The sequence below is a fragment of the Arachis ipaensis genome, chromosome B6 (genome assembly GCF_059453495.1).
Source record: "Arachis ipaensis isolate K30076 ecotype BB chromosome B6, ASM5945349v1, whole genome shotgun sequence".
Taxonomy (NCBI): domain Eukaryota; kingdom Viridiplantae; phylum Streptophyta; class Magnoliopsida; order Fabales; family Fabaceae; genus Arachis; species Arachis ipaensis.
In genome coordinates, this window is record NC_142441.1 from 128,544,607 (window position 1) to 128,566,578 (window position 21,972).

The following is a 21,972-nucleotide window of genomic DNA, read 5'->3' on the forward strand; positions in this document are numbered from 1 at the left end:
AGAGAGAGAGGCTCTCTCCTCTCTCTTAGGTTTTAGGATTGTTCCTTCTCCATTCCAGGTTCAATGTTCCTTTAATTTATGTTCTCTTCTACTTTTATTTATTCTATTACTTTAGTTTATTTATTTTCCCAATTTGATTTATGAATTCTCCATGTTAGATTTAATTTATTTATTTAATACAATTTGAGGTATTTCAGATTTATGAATGCTTTCTTCAAGTTTATGTTATTGATGCTTTTGATTTAATATAGATTTTCCCTCCTTTGCTTTGGTTGAATAATTGGTGACACTTGAGTTATCAAACTCAGCTGTTGATTGAAAATTAGAATTTGTTGATTGATTTGGATCCCTCTAAAGCTAGTCTTTCCTTGGGAGTTGACTAGGACTTAAGGAATCAAATTGATTAGTCCACTTGACTTTCCTTTATTTAGTAAAGGTTAACTAAGTGGGAACAATAAACAATTCTCATCACACCTGATAAGGATAACTAGGATGGATTTCCAGTTCTTATACCTTGCAATGGTTTTCATGATAATTGATTTACTTTATTGTTAATTTATTTTCTTGTTTCCTATTTCAAAAACCAAAAAATATACCTTTTTCCATAACCAATAATAAATCATACTTCCCTGCAATTACTTGAGAGACGACCCGAGGTTTAAATACTTCGGTTATCAATTTTATTAGGGGTTTGTTACTTGTGACAACCAAAACTTTTGTACGAAAGGATTCTCTGTTGGTTTAGAAGCTATACTTTCAACGAGAATTTAATTGCAAAATTCTTTACTAGCAGAAATTCAGTTCGTCAATATCTATATTCTGATCCGGAGTTCCAACAGCTATAAGACGAATAACATCAATAAGGAGACGTTGCTGAACAAAGTGACAATCAATCTCAATATATTTGGTGCGCTCATGAAAAACATCATTATAGACAATATAAAAAACACTGCGGTTGTCACAAAAAATATCAGTCAGGGACGAGTGAAGAGCACCCAAGTCTTCGAGAAGCCAACGAATCGAGACAACCTCAACAGTGGTGTCAGCGAGAGCACGGTATTCACTATTCAGCTTCTATGCTTGAGTGAGCAGTGAACGTTTGTTTCTTGGCTTGCCAGGAAATAAGAGAGTCACCAAGAAATAAACAATAACCAGTAGTAGAACGATGATCAGCAGGATCATCAGCCCAAATAGCATCTGAGTACGCCTGAAGGAATAAAGATAAATGGGCAAAAAAGTGAAGCCCATGAAACAGCATGCCTTTGATAGAGCGAAGAATGCAAAGAACAACTGCATAGTGAGTAATACGATGAGCTGCAACAACTGGCTAAGAACATGGACTGGATAAGCGATGCCTGGGTGTGTGACAGTCAAGTAGACGAGACCTCCAACTAACTATCGATAAAGAGTAGGATTATCCAAAATAGTGCAATCGATAGGGGTAAATCAAACATTAGGCTCAAGAGAAGTAGATTCAGTGCAATTATCTGTAATCCCGGCACGAGCAAGAAGATCTGAAGCATACTTAGCTTGAGAGAGATAGATACAATCATCTGTGGATATGACCTCTAAACCAAGAAAATAACTAAGAGAACCAAGATCTTTCATCTCAAAAGTATGGTGAATGGAGGCTTTGAGATCAGAGATACCATCAACATCATCTCAAGTAATGATCATGTCATCAACATACAAAAGTAGAAGAACAATTCCACGTTCACTTTTATGAATAAAGAGAGCATTCTCACAAGGGCTGCAAGTGAAACCGAGATTGCATATAGTGGTGCTAAACTTGTTAAACCATTCATGAGGAGCTTGCTTAAGACCATAAAGTGCCTTGCGAAAGAGACGTACTTCGCTAGAAGGACAAGGATAACCTAAAGGTGGTTTTATATAGAACTTCTTTTTCAAATTCCCATTAAGAAAAGCATTCTTCACATCCATCTGACTGAGAGACCATTTTTTACTGCAGAAATGGCAAGAAGAGCTCGATCAGATGTGAGACAAGCAACAGGAGCAAAAGTCTCTTCATAATCAATACCATACTCTTGCGTACAACCTTGAGCAACCAATCATGCCTTATAACGGTTAATAGAACCATCAGAGCGAGTCTTGATCTTGTATACCCATCTACTACCCATAACTTCTTGATCAGAAGAAGGATCAACTAAGTCCCAAGTGTGTGCTTTTTCAAGTACCTAGATTTCTTCCTATATTGCTTGTTACCAACTTGGATTTGTGGAGGCTTCTCAGAATGACTTAGGTTTATGATGATGAAGAATAGTAGAAAAATAATGATAATCAAGAAGATAAAAAAGTAAATTTCTTATCCTAGAAGAACGAGTGGGGGGAGAAGGCATGACAGCGGGAGCAGAATCATCGTCCAGTCTGGAATCATCGGGAGATGGAGAAGGCAGAAGAGTAGGAGACTGTAGAGGTTAAGTCGAGATAGAACCTATAGAATCATCACTAGGAAAAAGATCAACATTGGGTTTAGTGAAAAATGGTGATTGAGTACGAGGAATGGACACAAATAAGGAGAACCTTGAAAACTTGTGATGCTCTCATAATACAACATGAAGAGATATATAAATACATCCAAAGAGAGGATCCTAACAATGATAACCCTTGTGTTCAGTGCCATAACCAAAGAAACAACACATGTGAGTCCGAGGTTCAAGTTTGCTATGTTCATGAGGCTGAAGAAGAACAAAACAGACACAACCAAAAACTTTAATGATCTTGGAAAAATTGAGTTTTAATCATAGTGGTAAAGTTAATATAAATCTGAGGTAGCTCATGGCAATTAGTCATCAAATAAACCCCAGTAAAGTGTGAATAATCATCAATAAAAATGACAAAATATCGAGTCCCTCCCATAGAAGCGATGGGAGCGGCGCCCCGAACATCAGAGTGGATAAGATCAAAAGGAGAGCAAGCAAGAGATGAATTATTGTGAAAAGATAAAGTAGGTTGTTTGGTAGTTTAACAAGAAATGTAATCAAAAGACTCTTTATTAACCTGACCCAAAACACCCTCAGACACAAGAAAACACAATTTTCCTAAGGAGTTGTGTGCAAGACACTGATGCCAGAAGTGAAGGGTAGATGGAGAAGAAGCAGCACAGAGATTTGACAAAGGAGGAATATGAAGATTCTCAAGTTCAAACAGACTTCTGACCTTACGTCCAGTCCCGATGATTTGTCCCATCCGACCATCCAGTACACAACAATCAGAAATGGAAAAAGTAACATCAAAACTGAGATCAACAAGTTGACCAACAGAAATAAGATTAAAGTTCAATTTTGGGATATAATAAGTATCAGGGAGATTAAGAGTTGACTGGAAAATAGAACCCTTGTGTGTCGCGTGCAAGAGGGAACCATCAGCAGTATTGACAGAAAGTGCATTTGTAGTGGTAGACAAAGACAAGAAAAGATGATGTAAAGGAGACATGTGATGAAAGCAACTGGAATCAAAATACCATTTAGAATTAACTGGAAGAGTTGAAAAAGCAGCAGGAGTATTACTAGAAAGGGAGAAAAGATGCTTAAAAAGAGATGCAATATCAGATAGAGAGACAAGAGACGGGTTGAGAGGAGAAGAGTTGGTAGATTCAGTAGTAGCAACAACAGCAGAAGCAAACACATTCTTGGAAAAGTTGGGACAAGAATAATACTTGAGTTGATCAGAACGTGGTGGGCGAGTAGGACAGACAGTAATTAAATATTCTAAGAACTTGCAATAATGGCAGAACAGGTGTGGACAATTGTAGCTAATGTGACTTTTCTGTTGGTATTTGAGACATTCAATAGAAGGATAGTCTAAGAAGAGGTGCCCAGAACGGTTACAGTTTCGATAGAATTTACCTTTTCTATCTTGGCAGAATCGGAAAGAACTCACAAAAAATTTTTAGAGAGGGTCTCACTGTCTACCACGTTAGCTGCCACATCAGCAGCGACGTCAGCAGCTGCGTCAGCCAAGGAAGGACATGTGGCAGTGTCTGAACAGAGGAAGGAACCTTGTCAACGCTGAATCAGAGCACGCGGGTCAACCAGACATGTCGGATCGGGTCCAAGCACGGGTCCAGCGGGTCGGGTCGGATACAATTGCAGGTTGAGCATGGACCGGTGCAGGCGCGACATGTGCACGGCGTCTGGGCCATTGATTAGGGGCCTAATTTGATGGCGCGGGATGAATCTGGAAAGGACAACAACACTGGTGGCGGCAAGGACTTGTAGTGGCGCGTCGGATGGTTTTTGGCGACGGTTCTGGACTCATTGAACTCGTGACGACGAGAAGACGACAATAAGGGTAGTGACAAACCAAAGCGTCGGGAAAGAAACGAAAATCAAGAATAAAGAACACTGCCGGAAGAGAAAAACAAAAGGGCTATGGACTAATTTCTATAGAAAAATAACCTATGCTCTTGATACCATGTTAGAAATAAGAGAGTAATTTGAAGAATGTATTATTGAATGTATGTCCAAAGGTACAATGTACAAGGGTATATATAAGTGCTAGAAAAATTAAAACAATAAAAGTGCAAAATCCTACAATAAATACACAAATATGTTATATAAATATAAATGATACTAGCTGATCTTAATTAATCCTAATTATATTCTAATATTAATTATGTGGATATATGTGCAATGTTCTTATATTGTATTTTATGTTATTTGTGGTTGACTGGAGAAATTTGGAGGTTAGGCTGGACTAGGACCTAATATAAATCCAGGGACAGGTTGGTGTAAGAGGAATTAATATGATATTATTGATGGATTAGGTGGGTTCTAGGTGTTTATGGACCTTGAGTGGGCTTTAGGATGCTTATGGATTTATGTTCCTTATTTAGCATTTATTTTTTATTTACCTGACTGAAAATCCTTGTGATTCTCATCCATCTTGTTCTCCTAGTATTTTTAGATATAGATCAAGGTGGTCGCAGTGACTGAAGTAAATTATGGTCTTGTGATGGAGAGAGTGTCTTAGTTCTCTATTGATGGAAAAAAAGATATATATTGATTACAATACTATGCATCTCTCTTTATCTAAATAGTATTTATTAGTAGATAATTAGAATAGAGTTTAATTACTTCGCATGTCTCTATAGTTTTACCAAATTTTCAATTAGGTTCTTATAATTTTTTTTAATTGAGTTTCTATACCATATCAATTTTTGTAACTAAATCCTTACTAACATTAAACATTAAAACAAATTATGTAGTATGAATTTACTAATTTGACATAAAACTCCACATTATAGGATTCATTTGATCTCAGTGGCCGAGAGATGGCAATAATGGTGTCGTTGGAGTAGCCAAAAGAACATCATCAAGATTCAAAACTTTCACTATATACACATGAAAAATAAATTAAAAAAAAACTTAGCATTATGAAAAATAAAAAAATCCAAAACAAACAACCTAATAATAACATCATTCTCAACCAACTCCAACACTTATAATAACAATGAATTCGATGTTAAATTTTCCAAATTCAATTTCAAACCCTAAAAATTGACAAGTCATGTAATAATAAAAATAATCGAAGATCTAAGAAATAATTATAGCTCATTATTATTTTTAGATTAGACACCTCAGCGGATAGGTATTCTAAAATGGCGATGAAGAAGTACTACAAGAAAATCACCCATTCAGCTATTCTTGAAAAGTGTAGCTAAAAATTAAAAAAAAAATTATGTCTTTGACAAAGGCTGTGCTTTTTTGGCTTTGGAGACGATTTAGTGAGGATATTTATTCGGGCGTTGCCTATTCTCAAAGACTACGATTTTCTATATCAAAAGCTATGCTTTTGGTGTTCAGAATAGGGTGCATTTTTCAAGTGATGTGCTTGAGAACCAAAGGCTACGCTTTCCATCACACATGCTTACTAAAATTCAAAAAAATAGGCTACACTTATCTTTGCTACTGCATCACTTTAGAAACATTGTATACCTATAACTACTCTATATAAACGTAGCCTTATGTCCCTCACTTTTAATATATAATATTATAATCTCATAATTTTCTTTTCTAAAAACTAATATTTAGTAATATCATTATACATATAATCTTATATTTTTAACTAAATTAGTCAAATATTATAAAATAAAAAATAAATACTAATAATACTATACAATGTTCTTTAAATAATAAAAATTATCCTTAAACAAAATATATTTAATTTATAATGAACCAAAAAAGTATTGGGATGATCATAATTTTGAAAATTCATACATCGCACACTAAAATAAACATACCTATATCAAAATATACATGAGACAACTTAGAATTTATTACTAATAAACTACAAAAAATCAAAATATATTGTATCTTATATAACTATCTTCTAATTAAATCCATTGTCAATAAACCATAGTATTTTCAAGCCAAAATATAATAAACTATTTTTCAAATTCCAATACTCCATATTTATCAATAAACCATCATGATAAGCATCTTAATCTTCATTATCATCCCTTGGATTAACCTGAATAATTATGAGAAAATAGAGATTCAGAAGTTAAAACCCCTAATTATCAGTCTATAATCTAAAATTCAGAAACAATAGAAATTTAGAAGTTAAAACCCCTAATTAAAAATACTAAATTGAACCCAAAACCTCCCAAATTTCATAGAACCAACTGAAAATTGATACATACCATTAGCCATTGTTGTTTATCATTATTAGCACAGCCACACGCACCTTCTTCGACACTGGTAAAGAAGAAAGCGGGTGAGAGAACGAATGAGCAAGAAAAATAGGACGGTGAAGAACAGAGCGGGGAAGAGAATGCTTACCTAGTGACCGAGGTGATGAGCGGCGACGGTGAATAAGAGATGACGGTAATGAGCAGTGCGGGTTTGTGAAATCAAAGGAGACACATAAGTTTTTTTTCTCAGCGTGAAAACAAAAGAAAGCACACTCTCAGCGTGAAAATGAAAAAGAAAAACATTGAGTTTTGTGATTGGTGCGTTTGATATTAGAGGACGTTTGTGAAGCCACCAAAAACATAAATATTAGATTACCCTTAAAAAGTGTTGTCTTTTGTGAAAAATGTGTATTCATTGACATTAAGATAAGGCTACGTTTTATAAATGATCTTTTTATTATTTAAGGAGACACTTTTCAAGTGATGTCATAATTATGTTTTCTATTTTACATAAAAATGTAACACATAGAAAAGTATAGCCTATTCTTTGAATAGGCTACCCTTTTTAACTGTGGTTTAAAAAAAGTATTGCTGAATAAGTAATTTTCTTGTAGTGAGGTAAATCGGAATACCAATTTCCACGTGCTCAGAGTAACGACCTTTCTTCAAGTAGCATCCGATCCTTCCGATAGAAAATTGGAGACTGGCTTTGATGGACCTTGAGACTGTCTTCTTCTTGGGACCACCGCCTTTCCTTTCGGCGGCTCATTTTTTCATTTTTTTGGGAGACTATTTATGGAGGCAAGTTTACAGAACAAAAAATGAGTTTTAATGGGTGCGAAGAGAGTGATGATGATGGTAGTGGTGGAAAAGAGAGTGTGTCGTCTTCACTGGCATAGTTCGATTATCCATCACCACCGTAGCCTCGACTTCATCGTAGCGGTGTCACCCTTTTTTATTGTTGCTTTCTTTCACAGTCTCCATTTCATATTTTTGGCTTTTTTTTAACCAATTACTTTAATGATGAAAATGAAGAGTAAAGTTATAAAAAAATAATAATAATATAATTAATAAATAAATATATTTTAAAAATTAATTTTAATTGAAATATATTTTAATATATTCTATTAATTTTAATATTTTTGTTATAATAAAATTTAATTATAAAATTTAATATAATATAAAAATTTAACTAAAAAAATATAAAAATTTAATTAAAAATTTAATAAAACTATAAAAATTGACAAGAATCATGAAATAATTAAATCTTAAACAAGTCATGACCCTTGTTTAATGTGTAGTTTAAGTTCCGGTTTAAGAGGTCAATGTTCGGGTCAGAAATTCATGGTTGTGTAAGACATTATCATTATGTTTATTTTTATTTTTATATGATTTTATTACTATATCTACAACTTGATATATACTACTAAGTTATTATAGAAAAAATATAGGGTACTAATATATTATCTATTAATTTATTATCAATAATAATTAATTATTATATTTTAAACATATGTATAAAGAGACATATTTAAAAAATATATCTATAAAGACGTACACTTTTATTAGATACAGTCATAAAAAAGATAGTTTTATTAGACACATATATAAAGACACTTCCATTAAACACAATTATAAATAAGAGTTGACAAAAATGCTGTTAGTAACATAACGGAATTGTATATTATATATCTCAACGGATTTTGACTTGGATTTATCGTTAATGAAACAATGATATAAATTTAATGTGTGTGACGAGAGAGGGTGACGAGGTTTCTATTAGCTCGTATTTTTGTATCGAAAATATTTTAAAAACAATAAAAATCAGCACAAATTAATCTAAAATTGTTTTATTTTATATTTATTAATTATTTTTAAATAAATACATAATATTAAATACAATAAATATATAATTTAAAATATTATATACATAAAATTATAAATATTAAATTAAATAAAATAATTTTAAAGGATTATTTTTCTAATATTATTATTTTTACATAAATTCTATCATTACAATTAACTATTTTTTTAAAGAAAATACAAATAAAATAAAAATACTCTAATTGAGAATTGGTGTCATGACTTAAGCACGTCAAACTCTATAATTAGAATGTTATAATTCTCACAAAATAATTGAAAGGATTCACCTGAGGAGGAATTATTTATTATATGGATTTATTGTTGGTGTGGTGTAAGTGAATGGAATAGTGATAAAATATATGGTGAATTGTGTTTTTTGTCATTAACACAAAATGATACTACAATGTCGTCTATTGCAAGATGTTCTTGAACCATACCTGGTCAAGTACCCATGTTCTCTAATGCTTTTTCTGGATTGCGAGATGCGGAGGGTGATTGTCCATGCAGCAGGTCATTTTTTTCTTCTAGTATATAAGAAATACATCCTTTTTTTCTATCAATAATATTTTTTCATTCGCGGAGTATGAGTACTGTATATAAAAATTTTGGTGAATGATTTGAGCAAGTTAGTGAAAGTACTAACAAATTATTTTTTATAAGAGTGAATTAGAATGTGATAGAGAGTGTTATGTAAATTTTGAAAGTTGAGTATTTAAAGTGTGGAAAAAAAATATATATTTTTGTTAGAGATAGAGAGTATTTAAAAATAGTACTAAATATCACTACAATAAATATGGTCTTTAGCAACGCTAAATTTTGCAACGTTTTAAAACCATTTTCTTAGATAGTTCTAGACAACAGTTTTTTGTAGTGTTACTGTTGAATTTAATTTTTCATTATTTTATAGCAACAAATTAAAACCGTTCTCTTTGACTATTTTAAAGAACGGTTTTATAACCGTTACCATGATTTATTTTTAAGCAACGGTTTTTTTTTTTTAAAGAATTGTACAAAAGAAATGCATTAAAACCGTTGTCGAAATGCTACACTTTAAAACCGTTCTATTAGATGGTCTTAGACAACAATTTTTACAGTGTTGCTGTTGAAGTTCATTTTTTCATTACGCTATAGTAACAAAATAAAATTGTTCTCTTTGACTATTTTAAAGAACGGTTTTACAACCATTACAACAATTGTTTATGAAATAACCATTTTCTAATATTATTTAAATAATTATACAAATTAAATAATACCAATAAAAATAATTTAGATAGTTATATAAATTTAAACAATTTTTTCTATAAATACTGAATTTATAAAATACTCAAAAACTATTGTTATAAATAAATAATAAATATTATTTTTAAAAAATAAAATTAAAATAAATTTATAACAAATATTATATATTATTATTATAAATTATAAAAAATATTATATTTTGAAATCATAAAGTTAAAATAAATTTATAATAAATATTATTTATTTTTATTATAAATATATAACAAATATTAATATAAAAAAATAAAATTAAAATAATTTTAGAATAAATATATTATATATGTATTGTTTATTAATTATTTCTCACTAATAAGCATAGCAAATAAGAAAGCCCTTAATCAGACTCTTCCTCTTCTCTTCGAAACCGCGAAGAACGCTCTTGCTCCCTCCACCGTAGCATCAACCCTAACCCACGCCTTTAGAATCAAAGAGTCATCGAACTGCAGCTCACCAGGAAGCCCAAAATCGCACCATCATCGCAAGTCACCAGGAAGCCCTAAATCGCAACTCACCATCGTCGCACCATCATCGTCGCTGCGTCCTTCCCAAAATCGTCGTTGCCTCCTCCTTTCCGGCGTCGTTGAGTATCTCCTCTCCGTGGCGTCACTGCTTCTCCCCTCTCCGCGGCTTCAGTGCTTCTCTGTTCTCCACGGCGTCCTTGCGTCTCCCCTGTTTTTCTTCTGCTTCGCTACTTCTCCCCTATTCTGCTTCGCTGCTTCTGCTTCACTGGGTTGTGCTTTGCTGCTTCTACTTTGCTGTTGCTGCTTCACTGCATCGGCCATTTGTGGGTTGTCATATGTGGTAAGTGTTCTTCTCTAATTTTCTGTTGCTTAGTTAGGGCTTGATTGGCTGTTGGGTATTTTTGTTAGATTTAAGAAGAAGAAAGGAAAGTGGTGATGTTTGTGAATATGAGCAAGATGAGTATTGAATGTTGACTGAGTTTCTATTCTAGTTTGAATTTTGACTGTGTACTTGTGAACTGAGAATTTCAAATACTCCAAAAATAGGACATCATTCGCATAGAGATGGCAAAAACTACTTTCTGTTAGTACTGTACAGGAGGATGTGACACATGCGTAGTGCTTTAAATTTGTTTTTAATTAATTGAAGTATTCAATAGCTTAATCGTGTTCATGAGATTGGTTCAGTTGGTTCTAATAGGTTTTTCTACTCTTACATAAAAGAAGTAGAATTTTTAACGAACTCAATAGTGAGAAAATCTTATTAGAGTCAACTGAATCAATTCCATAATTACAGTTAAGTGGTTGATTACTCTAATTAATTATTGAAAACAAATATAAACTATTAGTAATAGTTTCCTTCTTTCTATTCTGCTTAACTGCTAGTAATAGTTAGGGCTTGATTGGCTGTTGGGTATTTTTGTTGGATTTAAGAAGAAGAAAGAAAAGTGGTGATGTTTGTGAACATAAGCAAGATGAGTGTTGAATGTTGACTGAGTTTCTATTCTGGTTTGAATTCGGACTGTGTACTTGTGAACTGAGAATTTTAAATACTCCAAAAATAGGACATCATTCGCATAGAGATGGCAAAAACTAGTTTCTGGTAGTACTGTACAGGAGGATGTGACACATGCCTAGTGCTTTAAATTTGTTTTTAATTAATTGAAGTATTCAATAGCTTAATCGTGTTCATGAGATTGGTTCAGTTGGTTCTAACAGATTTTTTGACTCTTACATAAAAGAAGCAGAATTTTTAACGAACTCAATAGTGAGAAAATCTTATTAGAGTCAACTGAATCAATTCCATAAATACAGTTAAGTGGTTGATTACTCTAATTAATTATTGAAAACAAATCTAAACTGTTAGTAATAGTTTTCTTCTTTCTATTGTGCTTAACTGCTTATCTGTTTTTTTAGTACATAAATTTTCTTTTGGGATAACTGAGGCAACTCTATTGCCAACCAGTGTGTGGTTGTGACCCTGTTCGGGTAGCAATACAAGCAAATTTATATAATGTTGGGCAGTTGCAATTTTTAACACATACTGTGATCTGTATTGTTTGGGTGGGTGCTAAAAAGTCTTGTTTTCTTAAAAGACTGGATTTTGATAATTCTATTATTTGATGTTCATAAATTAGAATTTAAATTGTGTTATTTGGTATCTCTATCCAATGGCTTTTTAGTAGGTTTGCATATAAAATCTATGTGTATGACACTTCTGCTGTGCCACCAACTGCTATATGCATGCAATGCAGTTACACTATTTTCTTTTTCTTTTTTGATTCATTGTGCTATTAAATTATAGAGATATGCTTAGCAGCTTAGCTATGGTTTTTGTTTTAATTTTTTAACCCAATTTTAGCTAGTTGGGTACTGTTTGATTTTTCAGTTATATATCACTGATGCAGTGTTGAAAACAATTTTTTGTAATCCAAAACAATTCACATCATATGATTTCTTTCATTTAAAAAATTTCAAAGGGAGGTTTAGGAAATGTTTGTATGTGGAACTCCATGACTTCTATTCTATCTTTGTAACTTTCATTATTATATATCTGTCAGTGGTGGTTTGTGGCTTATTGGCACATCTTTTATAGGTAGCATTAGCTACTCGGCAACTATTTGAATTATCATAGTCCATTGCTAATAATAATTGGGTACTGTTTGATTTTTTAGTTATATATCACTTTTGAAAATAATATTTCTAAAAATTGATTTTAAAAGTGAATTTTTTGTTAAAAAATCTGGTTATGAATTACTTATATTTTTATTCTTTGTTGCTGTTGTAGTTTGTCTCTTTAAAACCAGAAAAAGGGAATCAAATAGCGGGTCTCTCTGTAGCTGTGACTACCTTAGACATTGAGCTACACTACAGGTAAATCATTTAATATATTATCTTTTTAAATTTGTTTGAATATTTAATTGTTAAGAATATTTACTGATTAATTGATTGCTTAAGCTATCTTGCATAGTTTGTTAGATACAAATTGCTAGTCTCATGATTGGTTGAGATGTTCTCTTTTGAACATGTGTGGTTGACTTCTAGAAATTCTTTAGAAGCAATAAGCTCTTGATTGAAAAAATCACTTATAGTTAGTCTAAAACATATGTTCGTGTCTTTTATTTTAGTTGACAAAGTAATGGACAAAGGGTGGACTAGTTTACCAAGACATACCGAGGGTTACCAACATGGTGTTAATTCATTTTTGGATTTTGCCTTTCCTAAAGGTAGACCACAAGGACAAGAAATTTTTTGTCCTTGTTCTATATGTAATAACTTTAGTTGGGGCGAAGGGATGAAGTTTATGATCATTTAATAAGTAAGGGATTTCAAAAATGTTACACTGTGTGGGTTCATCACGGTGAAAGGATAAGTCACATGGATAGTGATTCCGATGAGGTTGAAGTCCATGAAGGATTTGTCGACGACATTCATGGGCTGCTAAACGAGACGTTTCGGCATGTGCTTGAAGGAGATAAAGATGGTGATGGGCCAAACGAAGATGTAAAAAAGTTTTATAACTTGCTTGAAGAAGGAAAACAAGAGTTATATCCTGGCTGTAAAAAATTTTCGACATTATCATTCGTTATCCGATTGTATTTTTTGAAGACTCTTAATGGTTGGAGCAACGCATCCTTTACTGCTCTACTTGAATTACTGAAAGAAGCGATTCCTCATTTGAATATTCCTGATTCTTTCAATAAAATCAAGGCCATGGTAAAAGATTTAGGACTAGGTTATAATAAAATTCATGCTTGTCCCAATGATTGTGTTATGTTCCGGGATACATATGAAGATGATGAATTTTGTCCAATTTGTGGAGCTTCCAGGTACATAGAAAATGTTGAGGTAGATATAAAAGTTGATAAGTTGAAGAAAAAACCTGTGCCTACAAAGGTTTTGAGGCATTTTCCCTTGATTCCAAGGCTTAAGAAGTTGTTCCTGTGTTCAAAAACAGCTGAATCATTAAGGTGGCACGATGAACATCGTTCAAATGATGGAAAGTTAAGACACCCAGCTGATGGCCAATCATGGAAAGACTTTGACAGGCTTCATCCCGATTTTGCTAAAGAATCTCGTAACATAAGATTAGGGCTAGCTAGCGATGGATTTAATCCATTTAGAACCATCAGCACCTCCCATAGTACATGGCCGGTAGTTTTGGTCGCATACAATCTTCCTCCATGGAGTTGCATGAAACTAGAGTATGTCATGATGTCTTTGCTCATCCCTGGACCATGTTCGCCTGGAAAAAGTATTGATGTGTATCTTCAACCATTAATTGAAGAATTGAAGGTTTTATGGGAAGTTAGAGTGGAAACATATGAGGTTTTAAAGAATAAAACTTTTCAACTACATGCAGCACTTTTATGGACCATAAGTGACTTTCCAGCTTATGCTATGTTATCCGGTTGGAGCACAAAGGGAAAGTTATCATGTCCTTGCTGTAATTATGACACCTCCTCTTGTTATTTAAAACATAGCCAGAAGATGTGCTACATGGATCACCGTAAATTTTTTGCTATGGATCATCCATATAGAATGGATAAAAGATCTTTCAATGGCGATGTTGAATTAAGGTCTTCACCAGCTTTATTAAATGGGGAACAAATGTTTGAAGATTTGAAAGATTTTGACAATGTATTTGAAAAGAAGCAAAAAAATAAAATTGATGGTCCATGGAAGAAAAGGTCCATTTTCTTTGAGTTGCCATATTGGAAGCAAAATACATTGCGCCATTGTCTTGATGTTATGCACATCGAGAAAAACGTATGTGATAACATAATTGGAACTTTATTAGACATTCCAGGAAAGTCCAAAGATCATGCAAATACTCGTTACAATCTCAAAGATATGGGCATAAGAAAAAAACTTCAACCAAAGGAGATAGATGGTGGCAAGAAAGCAAAAATTGCTAAGGCTTGTTTTAACCTTACTACTCAAGAAAAAACCATTTTTTGTGATATTTTGAAGTCAGTAAAATTGCCATCTGGTAGTGCCTCAAATATTTCTCGGTGTGTTCATGTTGCTGAGAAAAAGATATCAGGCTACAAAAGTCATGATGCTCATTTTATGTTGCATTATTTGTTGCAAGTAGCTATAAAATGCACAATGCAGAATCAAGTAGCTAGCCCTTTAATTTATCTTGGTTCATTCTTTCGTTCCTTGTGCCAAAAAGTTGTTGAAAATGATACAATAGATCATTTGGAAGTAGATATTAGAGAAATTTTGTGCCAATTGGAAAGAATATTTCCTCCTAGTTTCTTTGATATAATGCTACATTTACATATTCATCTGGTAAACGAGTTGAGGTTGGATGGCCCAGTTCAATTTAGGTGGATGTACCCTATCGAGAGATATCTGTGTAGGTTAAAGTCCTACGTTCACAATAAGAGCTGCCCCAAAGGTTCAATTGCTTAGTGGATTATAGGTGGTTAGGAAGTTTTATCTGAATTGTAGTGGATTTAGGTTGAACTTTTTGGTTGCTGCTGATGCCTGGAATGAATGGTTTTCTGAGCTGTTTTAATTGACAAATGATGGTTGTTGCATTACTATTAGGACTTGGTATAGTGCTGCTTTATCCTTGTTAATGGCTAATTTCATGCCTTGTTTTGATTGAGCAATGATGATGATGGCCTTATTATGCTAATTTTTATATTGCTGCTGATTGCCATTTTCGCTTGCTGCCGTTTAATTCATATAAATTGATCCTGATTAGTGCTGATTTGATTTTAGTGAGTTCATATGGGTTGATTTTGCTATTTGTTTAAATTCAGAAACGTCCTATTTACTGCCAGAATACTGCCGAAATTTCTAAAAATTTGTGTGTTAATTGAATTCCAATTTGTGAATTGAATTTGGTAATTTGTTACTTTAGTTTTGTTTTGTGACCAAATTCAACTCAAAAGGTTACTTTAATTTCTTCTTTTTTTTCAATTAAATATCTTATAAATCAATAAGAGGGATGGTATATAATTAGTATCTTTGTATAGAGACAACAGTGAAAAAAATACGAGGACCTACACAATGCTTGAAGATTCATGCAAGACAGTTGGAAGATAGAGAAGAAATTACTCTAGATATTGAAGGAGAGGCAATTGGTCCTACTGATGAAGCTGTTAACAACTTGAGCAAATTTTTGGGCACAGTGGCAAAAAATTCAGATTTTTGTCCATTAATTTACACAAATTGAAAGGGATTAAAGATAAAGAAGCCATTTGGGAATATGTTCAAGTGAGAATATTAGTCTTGTTTCTTTTAGAAACTAGCTGGAAATGTACACATGTATTTTATTCTTACTAGCAAATAATATTTGTGTTTTATAAGCTAAATTCATTATTCCAACTGAAGGAAAGAGGATGGTATTTGCTCGTATCAATGACAACTGGAGAAGGTATAAGATCACAATAAAGCAAACTCATTTTCTACCATACAAATGTGTTAATGAGATGCTGAAAAATCATCCTAAAAGCATACCTGAGAGTCATTTTCGCAAGTTAATTGCTTATTGGAGAACTGAGAAAGTTAAGGTAAGACATGTGAAACTTAGTGTAATTGTTTATGCAATTATATTATATACACATATGAGTGAAATATGATGATTTTTTGATAATACTTGTCTCTTATTATGTAGAAAATGTCTGCGCAGAATAAGAAAAATAAGGCACAACAGAAATTTAGGCATCGAAAGGGACCAATAAATTTTGCAAGGATACGTGCAAGATTGGTACAATTTTTTATTCTTTGTGCATTTGTATGTGTATGTGTGGTGTGCCTTTTAACTCTATATAAATACTATTTGAATTGGACTTATAGGCTACTTCTAAGGCAAATAATAAACCACCTACTCAAGCAGAAATGTTTGTTGAGACTCGCCAAAGCACAAAGGAAAAATCATTGGATGAAGACACTCTGGATGTCATTGTAAGTATTAGGAGTTAATTTGGTTAAAATAGGTTATGGATTTCTTGTGTCTTGGCAATTTGTCTATCACTTGTGGTTACTTTTATGCTTGCGTTGAGTTAAAGAATCTTGACATTATTCTTAATCTCTATTATTTGTTTTGATGTTGTCAAATGATATATGCTTTTAGTCCAATTGTGTGCTTACTCTTATTTTATTATTATTATTATTATTCACATTAACATAGGCACATTTGCAAGCTGAGAATAAAAAGTCTAAAGAATCAGCAATTAGAGTTTTCCAATCCATATTTGGAAAAGAGAAAGCAGGGAGAGTGCGATGTCACGGAAGAGTTACTACACCAACTTTGTTGAAGAAAAATAAAGAAATTGCCACCCTTAAGCAGCAACATGCAACTGAGAAAGCAGCATTAGAGGGTAAGGTTGATGTGATGCAAAAAGAAGTAGATGAACTAAAATCGCTTGTTAAGATGATGCTGCAACAAAAAAGCTCAGGAGTAGACCTTGATATATTAGCTGCTCAATTAGGAAGCACTTTAGGCAATCCGAACAATGATGCGCATGAAAAGGTATTATTTGTTGTTAAAGTTTCTATATGTTATCATATCTTAAATAATGGTTGATTATGATGATGTTGAGTTAATTGTTTTGTGTATCCAAATAGAAGAATGTTATGATATATATGTTTGTCCTCTCTCTCAAACATTTTTATTTAACATTATTAGTATTAAAGATGTGTAGTTTTATATTTGATTTATTTTTTTTTTGTTTACAGAAAAACTATGTTAAAGGGAAAATCGAACTTGATTAAGGTCAAATTTTTAAAAGCAAATGTTACAGAGTAAAAGTCATGAACTTGTGGACATGATGACTATTTGCTACTTAGCTATTTCAACTCTCTTTTGTTATTATATTTTTTGCAAAATTAGATGATATTGTGGATCTTACAACAATTTTTATAAGTTAAATTTGATGGGAAATGTTCAATTATTTTTCTTTAGTGACTTGATTCAAATAGTTTATATTATTTATTGACACTAAATAATTAAAAAAACTGAAATTAATTTCATTCACGAGAAAACTATTGTAAATAAAAAATTATATATTACAAAAAAATCGTTGTCAATAGTTACAAAAGAAAATGGTGTTAAAACCGTTGTCAAAGACGATTACATAATGGCAATGGTATTAAAACCGTTGCCAAAACACAACTCCAACGGTAACGCTTTAAAACCGTTGTCTTAGATGACTATAAAATGGCAATGGTATTGAAACCGTTGCCGAAAAACAACACCAACGGTAATGCTTTACCGTTGTTTTAGATGACTATAAAATGGCAATGGTATTAAAACCGTTCCCGAAAAATGACACCAACGGTAACGCTTTAAAACCGTTGGCTATGTGAATAATATAACTACAACAATTTAAAACCGTTGCCTATCTAGTTACGGTATTAAACTGTTGGATCATTTATAAGAACGGTTCTAAACCGTTGCTTATCGAGTAACGGTTCAAAAGCGTTGTTTAAAATTTCTCGTCAAAACCGTTGTCTTTGCTAGTAACTGAAGCAACAGTTTTTTTGTTACCGTTGCCTTAGGTAAAAAACTGTTGCCTACGAGCATTGGTAACGGTCGCATATACCACGGGTCAAAAATCGTTGCCAAAGCGTTGCCTAAAATTTTAGGAACGGTTATTTAATCAACGGCAACGGTTTTTGACCGTTGCGAAAACCCTTGTTTGTGTAGTGATATAAGTCTACCAGAAGATCATAATAAAGAAAACCACCCGTGTATGCAGTGATTTATATAAAAGGGAATATTATTGATATGTTATAGCAATTTATAAAAAAATAACTTTCACATGTAAATCTTACGAAAATATTTAAATTTTATATCAAAATCTAAATGCATATATAAATTAAAAAAATAATTTTAAATTTTAATAATATAAAATTTTAAATTAAAAAATAAACAATATATTCAAATGATTTATATTACTTAACAAATTGTAACCTTTTTTTATCTCACATTAAGCTAATTGAGCTTTATTTTATAGTTAATATTCATCAATAAATACTACAAACTCATCATGTTATATATGTATTTCAACTAATATATTACACACAAATTTACAGTAGTTAAAACATATATATAGCATGATGTATTTGTAGTGTTTAATTTATTGATGAATATTAACTATAAAATTGTTATTTTTTCTTTTTGAACACAAATTTAATAACATCAAAATAAAATTAGAAAGAGATTATTATATTATGACTTAGATAGTATTTATAATAATATAACTTCTTATAATTCCTATAAACTTGGCCAATGAGTTATACCTCAAATGGCATAGTCTCCTCATATTCATTTAAGAGGTTGTGGGTTCGAGTCTTCCTATCTTTGGTAAAAAAAAACTTAAAATCTATTTCTTGATATATTTTAATGTTATTATTTTTGTTGTAAATAATTAACAATGAATATAATTAATTTTTACTTATATAATTTAATTACTAATTTACATATTGTTAGATAATTAAATCAAGAACATTCAAGAATAGTACAAATACAACATGCTAGAACATTGAAAAAATTTGAAATCAAATTGAATTGGAATTAGAACCAAGTTGCAACATAACTTAGAAGGCTATAGAAACTATATGAATGCAAGAGAAGATTATGAAAACTACATGAATGCAAATTTCTAGTACAAGACATCAAGTTTGACAAGTCAAAGGAAGAATAATGAAGCCAACTCATAGGATAGTGAGCAATCTAGAACATACATGTAATTATAGGAATATCTGCTAGTCGTTGAGAGAAAGAGAGTTCTGTAACGAATATATTTGGAGTTTGATATGGGAGTTTGTTAGTGAGTGTGCATGACTTGCATGCCTTGTGAGAGTATAAAAGATATAGCTCTGCACACATCATGTAATATACTCATTATTCTATAATCAATCACTATCACTCTCATTACAGTTTCTCTTTGTTCTCATTTGAGTCCATTATACCAACATGGTATCATCGAGCTAGGTCACTGATTCAGGAGATCTTTTTTTTCTTTCTTTCATTCATTCTTCTTTTTCTCATGGCTCTTGTCACATTCTCAACCATAAAAGATGCTTGATAAACCACCATTTTATGGTTTATCTTGTGCTCAATTGAGTGGATTTTATCAACATTTTATACACTTATTCATATGATTTGCATGAGTTTACGTTTTCCTTCCTGATTTTGTGCTATGATTGAAAACATGCTTCTTTGGTCTTAATTTTGATATGTTTAATCTTCTCTTATTACCATCCGATGCCTTGATATGTGTGTTAAGTGTTTTCAGAGATTACAGGACAGGAATGGCTCAGAGGATGGAAAGAAAGCATGCAAAAGTGGAAGGAATACAAGAAGTTGAAGGAATTGCTAAGCTGTCTAGTCTGACCTCTTCGCACTCAAATGGTCATAACTTGAGCTACAGAGGTCCAAATGGGATGGTTCCAGTTGCGTTGGAAAGCTAACGTCCGGGGCTTCGATTTGATATATAATTTGCCATAGCTGCCTCGAAGCCAGGCGACGCGAACGCGTGGATCACGTGGACGCGTCACCTGGCAGAAATGCAATCCACGCAAACGCGTGGACGACACTTCCGCGTCACCTTGCCGCGACCTGAACGTAACAGAAATCGCTGGAGGCGATTTCTGGGCTGTTTTTTACCCAATTTTCAGCCCGGAAAACACAGATTAGAGGCTATAAAGTGGGGAATGCATCCATTCATCATACAACATACATACACACAATTTTTAGGTTTTAGATGTAGTTTTTAGAGAGAGAGGTTCTCTCCTCTCTCTTAGGATTTAGGATTTAGGATTTCTTCTTTCAGTGACTTCTCAATTCCAGGTTTAGTTTTCCTTTTATTTATTCTATTGCTTCAATTTATGAACTCTTTATGTGTGGATTGATTTTCTTTCATTAATACAATTGAGGTATTTTAGACTTATGATTCTTATTTAGCTTTTTATATTCTTGGCTTTAATTGATTAACTGGAGGCTCTTGAGTTATCAACTTATCGTGATTGATTGTTATGTCGGCTAATTGACTGGAATTCCACTAACTCTAGTCTTTCCTTAGGAGTTGGCTAGGACTTGGGAATCTAACTAATTGGTTCACTTGACTTTCCCTTGCTTTCATAAAGGTTAACTAAGTGGGATTAACTTCAATTCTCATAGGAGTAACTAGGATAGGACTTCCGAATTTTTATGCCTTGCCAAGAGTTTTATTAGATATTAATTTATTAATTCCTGTAAATTGTTTCCCTTGTTCAAACTTTTCAAAACCCAACATTCTACCTTTTCCATAGCCAATAATAAGTCATACCTCCCTGCAATTCTTTGAGAAGACGACCCGAGGTTTAAATACTCGGTTATCAATTTTATTGGGTTTACTTAAGTGACAAACAAAACTTTTGTAAGAAAGGAATTCTCGTCGGTCTAGAAGCTATACTTACAACGTGAATTTAATTGTGGAAATTCTAGATCGCGCGAGAGTTTCGTTCTTCAATGCTCTTGTACCCTTACAAGATAAACATACTGAAAAGAATTTCATCACATGGCAACAATTGGCTTTGTTTACAATTCATGGGCAAAAGCTTCAACATCATCTCCTTACTGAAAAAGTCCCTGCACAATTTGATTCCTCTGAGGCACAAGCTGCGGGCACTATCTCCGCTGCATATACCGAATGGCGTACTATTGATTACTATCTAGTTTCTTGATTTCTTTCTTCCAGCGACGATTCCTTCAAAAGTCACATGGTGCATTGCCAATTCGCTCATGAAGTATGGAGCAAGCTCCAAGAATATTTTGCTGTCTCAACATGCAAAAAGATCAAGCAATACAAGGCTCAACTACAGACTCTCAAGAAAAACAATTTCTCTGCCTCTGACTACATTGCCAATATCAAAGATTTGGTAGACTTTCTTCGTGCCATTGGCTGCAATCTCACTGATGAAGAGCACATTGATGTTTTGTGTGCTAGCCTTCCTGAGAAATACACTTTATACATCATCCTGGTTACGTCCAAACCCGATGCCTTCACCGTAGGGGAGACTGAAGCTTCTCTAATTACTCATGAGCGTCTTCTTAAAAAATACAAGAACCTACATTTTGGAGATGCTCAAGTGGTGCGCGTGTACGCAAACCCACACTATTTCGTACAACAGCAGCAGTACCAGCAAGTGCACTGGATCGTCCAAGTAATACCTGAGTGAGTCAGGGTCGATCCCACAAGGATTGTGGCT

At 32.8% G+C, this 21,972-nt stretch overlaps 1 protein-coding gene and 1 pseudogene across 1 annotated transcript; both read left to right on the top strand.

Annotated features, from left to right (window-relative positions):
- The first annotated feature begins 13,470 nt into the window (after nucleotides 1-13,470).
- LOC148562703 (uncharacterized) lies at nucleotides 13,471-14,942 on the top strand (annotated as a pseudogene).
- A 1,672-nt stretch (nucleotides 14,943-16,614) lies between these two features.
- Nucleotides 16,615-17,490, top strand: LOC148562704 (uncharacterized). The gene is made up of 3 exons (XM_088489354.1): nucleotides 16,615-16,680; nucleotides 16,907-17,248; nucleotides 17,455-17,490. Exons 1-3 carry the CDS (start codon nucleotides 16,615-16,617, stop codon nucleotides 17,488-17,490), a joined length of 444 nt encoding a protein of 147 aa, XP_088345480.1.
- Nucleotides 17,491-21,972: the final 4,482 nt, after the last annotated feature.